Genomic DNA, 14,053 nt, shown 5'->3' on the forward strand with positions numbered 1-14,053 from the left:
TTGAATTTGAACATGCAGACACGAAGCACATTGGCTCCATTGTCCATCGTGAATAACTGTCCATAAATATGTCTAAAAAAAACATAGGGGGTGAAAATGCTTCTCATAACTCGAGCACTTGCCTGGGAATTATCCAATTTTCAAAATTTTCTTTAGCATCAAAATAATGCTGTGATAGTTACATGTGCATCCATGGATACATTCTAAACTGCTAATAACGAATTCGGCATACTTTAAATGCATGCTAAAAAAAAATAGCGGTTGGGCAAACACATTGATTCCTCAGCAGTTTGTAGCACTTTGAAAAGCTGTATTATGCAATGAGATGATGCATTGAGTTCCTGCAAGATGCAGCAAACAGCTTTCAAAGTTTGTCAAATGAACCGACATCAGAGCCCAGCGAACATTTTACAGCAGGTTTTATTCTTGAACATAGCTTCATATACAAACCAGTGACTGAGAAAATGGCTCATTTGAAGCTGTACTTTACATGTACAACATCTCGATTGATTTGATTAGTTTCTTTTCTTCTTCTTATCCTCACAGTTTACAGTGAACTGGAATTTGCAGGACATTTCTCTTCCCTCAGTGTTGGATGGTTAACTCATTATTTCATTACAGCCCTACAGTACTGCACTAATGTCCTGCTAAACACTGGGCTACTGCAAATATCTGGACATGATAACATCACATTGTAGTCGAGCATGTCCACACAATGGGGGGGGGGAAACTACATACAGAACAAAGCCATTCAATTCAAACAAGAGCAAACTGGCTAAAAATCAATTAGTTATTCCTAAAATGGACATCTAGAACCAAGTTTGGATTGTAATCATATAACCAATAATGGCTTACTTTGGACACCTATGTTTGTTATCATACTTCTGAAGTGTACAATTACTTGAACCTAAGGAACAGGCATTCTATTTAACGGTGCGTGTCACTCTACCAGCTTTGCCCTGAAATGCACAAAAAATTGATTCCCCAACCACACTTATCAAAAAGGAGCACTCAAACTCACGCTGCACGGTAAATTTTAAGACTGAATATATATTTTGTTTATTATAATAAGCATTTGTAATTTTACATCCAATGTTAAAATAGACAACATTGTGACAACCAGCTCCATTGCTCCGCCGTCCCCTCCCTCATTGTCCCCCCCCCCCTCAAAAAAAAGCTTGTTAAAATAACTTGTTTCAAGACCTTTTTAAAGCAAAGGCACATTTGTCAAAACGTGTTTTAAAAAGGAAAAAACATAACAAAACAAAAAAGGCAGGCCAGCAAGCAGAGTCAGTCTGGGAAGTAGGGAAGAGGAAGAAGCGAGGGGCTTCCATGACGGCTCCGGCAGGGCCTTCAGTGGCCCCACATTTCTTGGAACACAAAACCTGACTTGGAGTAAAGAGCCCCAGACCCGGTTTGTCTGAGTGGGGGGGGGGTCTGGGGGAGGTTCCAGAGGGATTAGGGATGAGCGTGAAGTCGCAGCAGGGGCAGAAGACCGGCTTGAAACCTCATTTCTCCACTCCACACTCTTTAACACTTGTCCTGAGCCTCCTAGCTATGGAGGTTGAGTTTGAGTCTGTCTGGGGAGGAGGTGGAGTGGGAGGGGGGCCACTGTGGCCGGTTACACCCAGGCCTGCCTGGATGGTAGATGGAGGACTAGAGAAGAGCAGCTCTTTTCCCGACTGCCCTCCCAGCCGACCCCTTTTTCTATGGAGAGTCGTGGCCCGCTCAAGGCTGGCGGCTACATTGTCTTAGCAGTCGCACATGGAACCAGTGGGCTGTGAGAGGTGGGACTGGACCCGTGCCTGAAGGTCCTTCCCCTCCCTCAGCGTGTCTCTATTGGTCCCTGAACGTGGGAGGCGTGTGAGTCAGAGAGTGGGGCCGCGGGGAGAGACGCCGCTCCGCGTCATACGAACACTTTGGCGAGAGCGTCCGCGCCGGCGCTGGCGATGTAGCATTTAGTCGGATGGAACGCCACGTCGTGGATGGACTCCTCGGACTTCTTCCGGTGAGCCGTGAACTCCTGGATGCAGGTTTTACTGTCCAAGTTCCACAGACGGATAGAGCAGTCGTGACCTGCAGGGGGAAATGAAGAGTTACAAGCAGTACACAAGGGGGGCAGTGACTACCAAAGTCAACCTATTGTGATAACTGAGAACGAGTTTATTCTTAAACTTAAAAAATATAAAAATAAATTGTGGCACCTATGATGGAAATAGGGTGTCTAGGAAAACCCTCTTGACCCTTGAGACTTCAAAGTGAAATGATAAAGAATGATTTGACTTTACTTTATACTTTTTATATTTATATATATATATATATATATATATATATATATATATATATATATATATATATATATATATAGTATATATATAAAAAAAGTGATAATGATGCACATCATCAACACACTTAAAACAAATCAAGGGGCGCCCTTGACTCAGTTGGTAGGGCGTCCCCCCCATGGGCCTCGGCCAGCAGCGGACCCGGGTTCGGTTCCAGCCTGCGGTCGTTCTCTGCATGTCACTCCCCTCTCTGCCCCATTTCAACTCTGTCTCTACACTATCAATAAAGCATAAAAATGCCAAATAAATATCTTAAAAATCAGACTATCCCCAGCGGATGAAAGAACCATAATTAACTCTGCCTAGATTATCTATGAATGAATGAGTTATCTGTTTAATACACCATCTTTTAAAAGAATCCTTGTAGCTACGTTTAGACATCAACTGTACACACACTGTTCACTGGTGAAGATGCACTTACTGCCTGACATGAGATAAAGTCCATTGGGGTCTACTGCTAAGCTTGTGACCGCATCTAGGTGAGCCACCATGGAGTGAACCATCTTCCCGCTGTTGTTGTCAAAGAACTTGATGGTTCTGTCTTCCTGCGCTGTGATGGTAATGGGCAGAGTTGGGTGGCTGAGGACCTTGTTGATCTGACAGGGAGTGCCTGGTTGAAAAACAAGACCAAACTTGAGACGCAGCCGGAGAGGGGTTTAGACCCAATGCATGCACAAAACAAATAATAATTATTATTAGCATAAGCAAAAAAAACTGAAAAAAAATCTGGTGTTAATACATAGCCTAAGCTCTGTAAACTAGTATGTGCATTTGTATTAACAATGGATTTTTTTTCAGCGCACACTAGGGATGTAACGATATGAATTTTTTTGTACGATACGATACGATATTGCGATTGATATCACGATATCACGGTACAATATTAAGCGCGGAATTCATTTCTACCCCCTCAAATTAAATGTTGTACCGCTGATTTAAATAAAACATAAACACAAGAATAATTAAAAAATTTTATATCTTATTATGAAGAAGAGATTTCTGAGAGATTTAAACAACATATCACCAAAACAAAGACAAATGCTTCTCTACTGCTGTTTTTAAAGAAGCTTTACACCTATACTTTTCAAACTGAAATAGGAATTTTAAATCTAAACTTAATTTAGTCACTTGTCTAACTGTAAAAGTATGTATAAAATAAAAATTATTTGAATAGTGTGATAATTTCCCCATTTATTTATGTTTTATTTGCTTATCAACTCTATTTTTACAAGCCATGTTTTTACCTTAATAGGCCGACTGGCACAATGAACTCTGTACAATATTTATTTATGATTTTTATTTGTTATTAACTTAAATTGCAGTCTCAAAATCAATGTTTTTGCAGTGCACTCCTCTCCCCTCTCCCCCCTCCCTTCCTCACACTTTCGCAACGTCACCTACATTTGACCAAAGTAGTGTCACCTAAGTTTGACATAGTAGGGATTCCATAGTATTGTGCAATATGCTGCCTGGTATAGCTTTTATATACTGTCTATGCTGAGTTCACGTGAAGTTGTGATGAACATATCAAGGATCTTTGGACTTATTTCCTTCATCTGCCTTTCACGGAAGTTCGACGACTTTACCGGGGATTTAACGCGCGGTCACGGTGGATTCTATTCTATTCTATTTTTTTTTTTATCTCATTTCCTCTCGTTCGCCTGGATTCATAATGATATAATTGACCCGCGAGCAACTTTCTCTTCAGTCTGGTAAGCTACTCTGTCGATCTTTTTCTCTATCTCTCCCGTTTATCTTTCTCTCTCTTCTTTGCTGCTGCGTGACTCAATGTTGTGAAAATGCACGTGCTGGTCTGCGTAGTGTAAACAACGGCCCACGTGAGACGTGACTGTTCAGTTTAAAGTTAGAAGTCATGTTTCAGTGATAAGATGTTGTGTCAATGTGTTATTGTTTGGTTTCCAATGTTGGTGTGGCCCATACAGTGTTAGATTGAGTACTACGTTGCTCACGGGACTCTCCAAAATGACCGAGGGCATTTACCATTCAAGCTGGCCTACACGGTATTACAAGAAAAAACTTACGGTTGACATTCGTGGCCTTTTCATATCGCGAGCAACCGTTTTGCGGTATACCGTTACATCCCTAGCGCACACAGTACGGACAGGTAGTGGATCGTGAGGAGATATTCAATGATTTTGACAAATTTATTTTGACAACGAGCATTATCTGGAATCGCTGACTCCACATTTAATCGGCTCTACCTAAACATTATGACTGTATTCAGTTCAAGCAGCCATTAACAGGCAAACCTACCAGGCTCCAAATTGGACTCCAAATTGAGAACCAGCTGGCGGGTTTCCATGTTGAAGAGGCCAATCTCTCCGTTTGCGAAGGATGTGACCAGGTAGGCCGGATCACTGGACACCAGGTCTACGGAGGAGGGAATTCCTAGCTCTGGTGCAGGGGGAAAAAGACAGATACAATCATGTTAGCTCTTCGTTTTAAAGCAGATATTAAGAAAAGAACCAATAGAAGCTGATGAAGTGTGTACTTTTGTCTTCGTTGAACACTGCGAGGGCGGGGGAGGTGGTGTTGGCGTCCCACAGTCTCACGGTGCCGTCTGCAGAGCAGGAGAGGAGGCGCTGGTGTGCACTGCTGTACACCAAACCCCACACTGAGTCGGTGTGGCCAACCAACGCTCCGCGCAGCATTGACGGGTCTGCCACACAACACATACAGTCAGTCATCAGGATCTGATTTCAAATGGCTTAAACTGAGAGAAACAAAAGGAACATAATAAAAAGCATGACACTTACCGTAGGAGTCGTAGGGGTCGATGTTGGGATTGGGGGTGTTCCAACACTGTATAGTCCCGTCCAGCCCTCCGCTGAAACACTGCTCCCCTGTGCTGCTCATCACCACACTCAGTACTGCCCCCCTGTGGTTCAAATCAAAAAGGAATAATCAAAACTCATCATCTTTTAAAACCAACAATTAAACTGAAAAATGTGATTTAATCCATGTTGTGTGTGTGTGTGTTTTTTTTATATACCTGTGGGCCCTGAAAGTGTAGATCGGTTCCACATCTAAAGATGCACTCCTGCAGACAAACAGTGTGTTAGTTGATGTAACGTACAAACCCAAACCGTTGTACAAAGCACTAAATGGAGGTACAGCTTGCTAGATGGAAAAGTTGCCCACAGTGCTATATTCACGCAATACTCCAAAATGACTTTAGCCTCTAAAAATACACACATCGCATAACTACAGACTGTGTGTGGGCTGCAGAGTGGTGAAGTGACATAACGGGTTGTCGGATCTTAGTCACACGGGGACAGCTTCCTGTTGCTGAATTGTGCAACAAAGAAATGTTGTCCATATGGGACTGTAGCTTTTCTTGTAGAGCGTTTCTTTCTGATGATGCTCAAAGAGATGGAGGCACATACACTGCTGTCTGAGTATGTGTGTGTGTGGGTGTAAAGCAGGAGCTCAAAAACCTAATCTAATCTTCCATCTAATTTTTTTTTTTTACTTTTAGGAGATTGTTGAGCCAAACATTGAAAAGGCATCTACCTCTGTCTCCTCTCCTGTGCCATCTGCCTGCGCCTCCTTTTCCACGGCCACCTCAATCCCCTCAATTTCTCCAACAAAATTTAAAAAGTAATAATAATCCAATCCTAATTTGGAGTTCCTTGCTGAGGAAAGCTCGCTTTTTAAGATTGTTTGAAAGGATGATAGAAACAATTATAAATTCTTGTATTCCTGCGCTTTGTATATCAGTCAGTGCGTTTCCATGGCACAACTAGATTGGATTATCACATATATCGAACAAGACACTCGAACGGACCGTGTCACTTGTCTGAGTATACATGGCCTTTCAGAAATCGGATAAATGTCCGATGCATGGCTGTCTCCACTATGCTAGGTGGCGCTGTAGCCCTTTCAACCATGCTTTCAACAAGTGGTTTTAGAGCCACGTCCGGTTCCCTTCCGTCAATAACCCTATAACGCGCAGCATAGACATTATAATGTCTATGACGCGCAGGCACACAAGCACAGAACGAGAAGTCCGATATGCGATGTCCGATCCCTGTATACAGTATCTCACAAAAGTGAGTACACCCCTAACATTTCTTCAAATATTTCATTATATCTTTCCATGCGACAACACTGAATAAATGACACTTTGATACAATGTCAAGTAGTCAGTGTACAGCTTGTATAACAGTGTAAATTTACTGTCCCCTCAAAATAACTCGACACACAGCCATTAATGTCTAAACTGTTGGCAACAAAAGTGAGTACACCCCTAAGAAAAAATGTCCAAATTGGGCCCAAAGTGTACATTTTTTGTTTTGCCATCATTATTTTCTAGCGCTGCCTTAACCCTCTTGGGCATGTAGTTCAGTAGAGCTTCCCAGGTTGCAACTGGAACCCTCTTCTACCCATTCATGACGACATCAAGGAGCTGGTGGATATTAGAGTCCTTGCGCTCCTCCATCTCCCGTTTGAGGATGCCCCAAAGATGCTCAAAAGGGTTTAAGACTGGTGACATGCTTGGCCAGTCCATAACCTTTACCCTCAGCTTCTTTAGCAAGCCAGTGGTTGTTCGGAGGTGTGTTTGGGGTTGTTATCATGTTGCAGTACTGCCCTGCGGCCCAGTTTATGAAGGGAGGGGATCATGCTCTGCTTCAGTATGTCACAGTACATGTTAGAATTCAATGAACTGTAGATCCCCAGTGCTGGCAGCACTCATGCAGCCCCAGACCATGACACTCCAACCACCATGCTTGACTCTAGGCAAGACACACTTGTCTTTGTACTCCTCACCTGGTTGCCGCTCCACACTCTTAACACCATCTGAACCAAATAAATGTATCTTGGTCTCATCAGACCACAGGACATGGTTGCAGTAATCCATGTCCGTAGTCTGTTTGTCTTCAGCAAACTTTTTGTGGGGTTTCTTGTGCATCATCTTTAGAATAGGCTTCCTTCTGGGATGACAGCCATGCAGACCAGTATGATGCAGAGTGCGGCGTATGGTCTGAGCACTGACAGGTTGACCCCCCACCCCTTCAAGCCCTTCAGCAATGCTGGCAGCACTCATACGTCTATTTTCCAAAGCCTACCTCTGTGTACGACGCTGACCACGTGCACTCAACCTTCGTAAACTGGGCCGCAGGGTGGTATTGCAACATGATAACGACCCCAAACACACCTCCAAGACGACCAGTGGCTTGCTAAAAAAGCTGAGGGTAAAGGTTATGGCTTGGCCAAGCATGTCTCCAGACCTAACCCCTATTGAGCATCTTTGGGGCATCCTCAAACAGAAGGTGGAGGAGCGCAAGGTCTTTAATATCCACCAGCTCTGTGATGCTGTCATAAATGGGTGGAAGAGGGTTCCAGTTGCAACCTGTGAAGCTCTAGTGAACTACATGCCCAAGAGGGTTAAGGCAGTGCTGGAAAATAATGGTGGCCACACAAAATATTTACACTTTGGGCCCAATTTGTAAATTTTTTCTAAGGGGTGTACTCACTTTTGTTGCCAGCAGTTTAGACATTAATGGCTGCGTGTCGAGTTATTTTGAGGGAACAGTAAATTTACACTGTTATACAAGCTGTACACTGACTACTTTACATTGTATCAAAGTGTCATTTCTTCAGTGTTGTCCCATGGAAAGATATAAAGAAAAATGTGAAGAAATGTGAGGGGTGTACTCACTTTTGTGAGATACTGTACATGCAGAGAGAAAGCCGACAATGAACGAGTTATCTAGGTGTTCTTATCCGACTTCTCTTGTCCGTTATTGTGCCGATTTGTGTCCGAAGTAGATCGGATAAAGGTGTTTACATGCAGTTTAAAAGTCCTGTTGAGGTCTTATTCGTTTAGTTACCCGATTATGAGTCTGCATGTAAACGCACTGTGTGATTCTTGAGAAGTGGGACAAAACAGGGTGCAATGTTGAAAAAATACAAACCCTATGTTTAGGCAAATTAAATTACATGTATGTATCCAACATATACTAAGCTACTGAGCTAAGCTTTGACACAACCTCCCAGCTTTTGTCCTTTTTATCCAAATGGGCTTTTTAGCTTGCCATTCCTTACTTTGTGTCAACTCCGTCAGACACCAAAAAACACAAATAAATGTTCCCTCAATTTATGCTAGACCCATGAGATCACAAATATTCACCAAAACTAATAGAGGCCACAAAATATTTTCAAAATGTATATGAATATAAAATAATAGAGTTTTTCTAGTAGCCATTTGGTTTTTCAGGACTTTCAAGATTTGTAATGTAAAATATTCTAAAACTACAACACTTATCAGAGCCTGTCTGACTCTAATGTACTCTGCAGAGGTAGAATGTGACAAGAGGTCCTTCATAGTGACAGCTGCCCCTTATTTTGGCTGATTTTATTACATTTTAATGGATTGTCTGACGGTGGTGACAAAAAGTGTCCCACCACTTTGAAACCATATAAAACATGAATGTGTTGAAGAAAGACAGTTTTAATTGATATGAGAGATTATTTAGTGTTGCTTTTGATGAAAAAAAGCACTTTTTAAATCATTAAAGTACATTTTTAATAGGTTTTATTGCATATGAAAGATTGAAACCCTCTCTGTGGAGACACTGTTTTGGACGTCGTGAGAAGATAACAAGTGTCAAATATTTGACATAATAATGATAAAATTCAATTTAAGGGGCTAATTGTGCTCCAGACATTCTATTCTTAATCCCTAATTCCATTTTAAATTTAAAATATTTTTATTTTGATAACAGCAGTTACATATGGAAGACGGCCTTTTGTCCCGGTTCTCAAGAATCACTGATATATTTATTTATTTATTTTCACTTGTATCATCAATATTAATAATTTTTAAATGTTTTTAGATATTTTTATTTATTGTCCCTTTTCAATTGTTAATAAAAATTGATTGATTATAACAGATTGTGATCATTGATACCTTATCCACTAATGTAGCTAGTAGTTACATGAAGGGGTAGGGATGTCCCATTTCATAGGGGTAGATTTTCCTCCTTACCCCTTCACCCTCCGTTTGGAGGGCCAAGGGGTAGGGCCAAGGGGTAGGGGTAGGGGTGAAAATGAGAAATGGGATTGGCCCTTAGTGTCTCAAGGAGAAGGGAGGAATGGACAGCTTATCAATGCCACAGTAACATTTAAGGCCGTTTCAGACGGTAGGCAACATACCGCTTGTGTTTTCGCATGGCCCCGCGGCTTCACTTTGCGCTCCCCGTGTGAAGTGACGGGCGGAGGAGCGTGATTGTGATTTTTTAAACGCCGCGACAAAAAGATAAACAGTTCTCAACTTTTCCAACGGCTCCTACGAGCGCGCGCATGCGTTCGACGAGCACGTGCCTTTTACTCTTGGAGGTTATGAGCCTGCGTGAAGACATTCTTACTTTTTGGCAGGAGCTGTCTTTTGGAGGTTCCACATCTTGAGCGTGTGGTCCTCTGAAGCGGTGACCAGGACGGGCTCCACTGGGTGAAAGGCCAGAGCTCGAATCCCGTCAAAGTGGCTCCGCAGAGTGAACTTGGGGTTCCATGTTTTTCTCATGGCGTCCTTATTGTTGCCAATCTGAGGAGATGACATTCAATTAGAAATCAACCTCCAACAACAGCAGCTTCATAGTTTTCCTAAAGGATGCTGTGTGTTTGTTGGCTGCAGCTTTGTTCAATTACATAAATGGATCAAACATGGAGTGAAAAGTGACCAAAAAGGTAGTGTAATGTGTGTTATTTTGGGGTTAAGTCAGTTAATGTACATATCCATTTTGAAGCAATTTTTTTTAAATATCCTTTTTATGTACAGAAGCATACTCTCACACTTAAATTCACCTACCATCAAAAAGTGTGCTTCAAACCACTCAGGTGTGATTTTATAGCCTTGTGGCCTTACTGTTGTGAATGTGATCTCAGAAAATATTAAATTTCATAAATATATAAAAATAGCCCTTTGAGACACAAATGGCTATTCTTCAGCACGTGGTTCGTGACTGTAAATTTGCTGCGGCAGAGCGGGACGGTGGGATGGCTTGTTTTCAGAAGGCTTCAATGATAACATGTTCAGAAATAGATGGCTCTTCAAATCCATCCTGCCTCTTCCTACTCACGTCGTATGCCAGACTGTCGGCCTCATTGGCCACGGTGAGTCCAGCGAGCTCCCCGAGCCCCAGCTCACTCTCCATGGCTTCATCTGAGCTCATAATGAACGACTTCCCTGAGGTGGGCGGGAAAGTCATTGCCTCAACTGGGGGTTAAAAAAAAAAATGTATATATAGATTTGAATATACAACCAGTGTCAACAGTTAGCATGACAAATGAACACTTGACTGCTACAATCTAGTGTGATGATTTAGCTTGAGCACCTTCTTCTGTTCGGTTGGCTTCGTGCTCGTTGAAGCGGGCCACGTTTGGCCGGGACTGTGGGCTGGAAGGGGGCTGCATGTGGGACAAGTCCTCTGCATCTCTCAGGTTAGCCAGCATGTCCTGCAGCTTAGACCGGTTTGGCCCTGTTTAAAGGAGTCAGGTCCACAGTGTTAACAAGACACAGACATACAGTCATGGAGAGCGGAGAAGAAAAACACAACAAATACAAGAACAATATTTAGAAATGATTGTATTAAAAACAAGTGCAAGCTGAAAAAGAGAACTGAATATGGAAGGAAAGCAGCACTGAAAAGGAAGAACATAAATGATAAGTATGTAAAAGAAGAGAAAATGAAGGGAAGTCAGCAGCAGAGTTCTTCTTAGACGGACTGAAGAGGTAGAAATGGCACGTTTATCTTTAAGTGTTGGTTACGTGGAGAGAGTAAGATAAGGTGTGCAAGACAACATATTACATGTTTATTGATTATAAGAAATGTAACATGCTGACCAATGCAGTAAAACTTTAGCCCTGGTGCAAAGAAACAAAGTGTACCAAAGGCACGACTCGTGACAATCCTCCCCCCCCCCCCCTACACACTCACACCAAAGTGATAACGTACCGACACGGTGTGAAAAACTAAAAACAGAAAAGCCAAGTGGAAAACGACTTGTTTTGCAATCAAATCAAGGAGAAAGGGAAGCAAACCGAGTTGTTCATTCTTAGTTAAATCACAGTAAAAAAAAAAAGAAAGAAAATTATATGCAGAGCTTGGGCCTGTGAAATCTTAAAGAGCTCTCAGCCACTGGATGAGATGCATCTGAAGCAGGGCTGTAGCATTGAGCTGAGTCACTTCACTGAGTCACTGAGAAAGACTTTTTAATTGCTAACAATTTACAACATAACAGCGGCAAAATGACTTATCACTGTAGTATCAACATGGCTGAAGTGACGGATGAGGACGATTATGTTATCATGACTGGAGGCTGTATGGATGTGGGAAACAGAAGACTGTGGAGACTAGCGCCGGCCCAGATGACGTATTTCCCCATTAAAGTCTACATATGTGAAAGGCTGGACAATATGATGATGTGATTATAAATGTGTATATATATATAAAATAATTAAATAAATAAATTCAACTGAACGGGAAAACATGCATCAAGCCTTTACAGTTTGTCGGGGTGGGGAAAATAAAGGTGATTGACAAGAAGACAGAGGAGACATTTGGAATGAAATGACAGACAAAAGGACAGAGCAGTGCCAAAGTTGGAGGCGTAATAAGGAGCAGCTAAAGGAGGAGATGAGAAAAAACAGCAAAGATGTGTTGCTTTTTCATTTGAGTTTTTTTTTGTCTTAGCTCAGGCTCTACAGAGAGAGAGGAGTAGGAGGGGAGAGGCAGCAGCGCCTGACAGGACTTACTCTTCACCCCCTTTTTCCCCTTGCGCTCCTTTTTGTACTGCTCCTTGAGTTTGGTTATCATGCCCGGGTCCACGTCCCAGGCCTCAGATACGGGACCTTGCTCGTCCTTGTCTACACAGGGGGGGAACAGAACCTTGATTGAGGAGCCGCCCTTGCCAATGCACTTTAAGAGGCCTAGCGGGGGGGGGGGGGGGGTGTAGGGACCTCTCTTAGACTCACAGCGACTACGTTGACATGCACAGCATGTTTAAATTAAGCTCCATTCTGGTTAATCCAAGGAAAATGGACACTCCTTATGTCGTTATCGTTGCATTGTTTTGTCAGCCTAAAATGACACATCCACTTTGAAGGAGGTTTACACCATAGTTTACAAAACTTAGTTTAATAGCCGTAAAGCAGGGCATGCATCCCAAACAGCAAATGCTGAAAACTCCAGTGGGAATATTTAGTGCAATTAAGGTGTACATGTCTCAATAATGCAACTAAGATTAAAATACTCTATTATCGCTTACTCTGATAATGACTCGTTTAAGGTGAGCAGAAACTGTTTACGAGGCAATGTCTTAATTGAGGAATATGATCTTTACTGGTTTCATATTGGAATATTGCTGTGCATGTTAACGTAGTCACTCTTTCCTGGAGGTGTTTTAGAGCCTCCAGGAGAGTAGTAGTACCTGGGATGAGCGTCTGTTCTTTAAGTAGGCCACTACCACCTCAGAGAAATTACACTCATTGTAATTGGGAGCAACATTAACAGCCACCATGTTTCATCTTTCTCCTTCTACTTTCTAAACTCAAAAGGCCGGTGAGGCTTTAAAGGGGATCGGAGTTGATTTGACGACACACAGGAGTGGGATTGTGGTCACGGGCTGGCTATGGGAACACACAGTGGAAGAGATCACAAACTATGGGTTAAAACAGAGACAACTCAACGACATCATGACTTATGACCACAGCATGATATGTGAATGACAATTTCTCCATGAACAGTCACCCGAAACTATGAGGAGAAGTCAAATTTAGAGAAACAGGCAAAAAAGTTGATTAAAGCATTAAACAATTAGCCATATTTTCTGTGCCTCTGAAACTTTTTTATATTTAAGCGAAAAAATTAAACAAGAGAATATAACCCTGCGTTCCAAATTTCATTCTCATTATTTTTACTTTTCCACATAAACAGTTTGTTGTTAGCATGCAGTAGGCATACAATCGGCACATACTTTTACTTATTTTTTGCATCATAACATTGCCCCTTGATCTTGCCTTCTGCTTATATATCTGTCACATTGCTGGTTGTTATCACTTGGAGGCTCCGTCGATGTGACGGAACTTCCGGTGCGTGTTGGATTGTGGGTCAGAATCGACCAAAAAGCATGCCGATTTTCACACTAAAAATCACGAAGTAGGGCATCTGGGTATTTTTAAGCATGCTGCATCTGACCACATGAATTCTAGCATACTATATAGCAGGGAAGTATGGAGATTGGAACGCAGCCTGAACAAACCTTTTGCTACCGTGGCCACCATACACTGTATCTGTGGGGTTTTGATTAGTTACTTTTTATCCAATTCCAACTCTGCCCCGTTCCTCTTGACTGATGGGTGACTCACCCCAGTCCGTGCCGTCTCCGTTGCCTCTTGACTCTGGCGATGTGTCCATCTCGTCAGGGCTGCACAGGAAGTCAAAGCCCTTCAGCGCCTCCTCAGTGTCCGGGTCCTCACTGGTGTCCATACTGGCCGGCGTCGTCGTCGTAGTAGTAGTAGTAGACGATGTGGGCTTCTTCCTCAGGATCTGGGGGGGAAATATTGACAGTACAATGGTGACTTCCACTTCCCTGTGTGTGTCTGTGTGTGTGTGTGTGTGTGTGTGTGTGTGTGTGTGTGTGTGTGTGTGTGTGTGTGTGTGTGTGTGTGGAAGGTGAGAGTGGAC

At 42.5% G+C, this 14,053-nt stretch overlaps 1 protein-coding gene across 1 annotated transcript in view; it reads right to left on the minus strand.

Moving 5' to 3' along the window:
• Nucleotides 1-407: 407 nt before the first annotated feature.
• Nucleotides 408-14,053, minus strand: part of LOC307257807 (striatin-like) — a 32,663-nt gene continuing 19,017 nt past the window's right edge. Inside the window, exons 7-17 of the mRNA XM_080037146.1 lie at nucleotides 13,735-13,915; nucleotides 12,124-12,234; nucleotides 10,703-10,846; nucleotides 10,448-10,584; nucleotides 9,737-9,912; nucleotides 5,359-5,406; nucleotides 5,123-5,244; nucleotides 4,858-5,025; nucleotides 4,620-4,760; nucleotides 2,767-2,955; nucleotides 408-2,076 (exon numbers count right to left, since the gene is read on the minus strand). Of these exons, the coding sequence (XP_079893272.1) occupies nucleotides 1,907-2,076; nucleotides 2,767-2,955; nucleotides 4,620-4,760; nucleotides 4,858-5,025; nucleotides 5,123-5,244; nucleotides 5,359-5,406; nucleotides 9,737-9,912; nucleotides 10,448-10,584; nucleotides 10,703-10,846; nucleotides 12,124-12,234; nucleotides 13,735-13,915 (1,587 nt within the window). The 3' untranslated portion in view covers nucleotides 408-1,906. The remainder of the gene's footprint in view (nucleotides 2,077-2,766; nucleotides 2,956-4,619; nucleotides 4,761-4,857; nucleotides 5,026-5,122; nucleotides 5,245-5,358; nucleotides 5,407-9,736; nucleotides 9,913-10,447; nucleotides 10,585-10,702; nucleotides 10,847-12,123; nucleotides 12,235-13,734; nucleotides 13,916-14,053) is intronic.

This window comes from Ammodytes marinus (assembly GCF_949987685.1).
Source record: "Ammodytes marinus genome assembly, chromosome: 11".
Taxonomy (NCBI): Eukaryota; Metazoa; Chordata; class Actinopteri; order Uranoscopiformes; family Ammodytidae; genus Ammodytes; species Ammodytes marinus.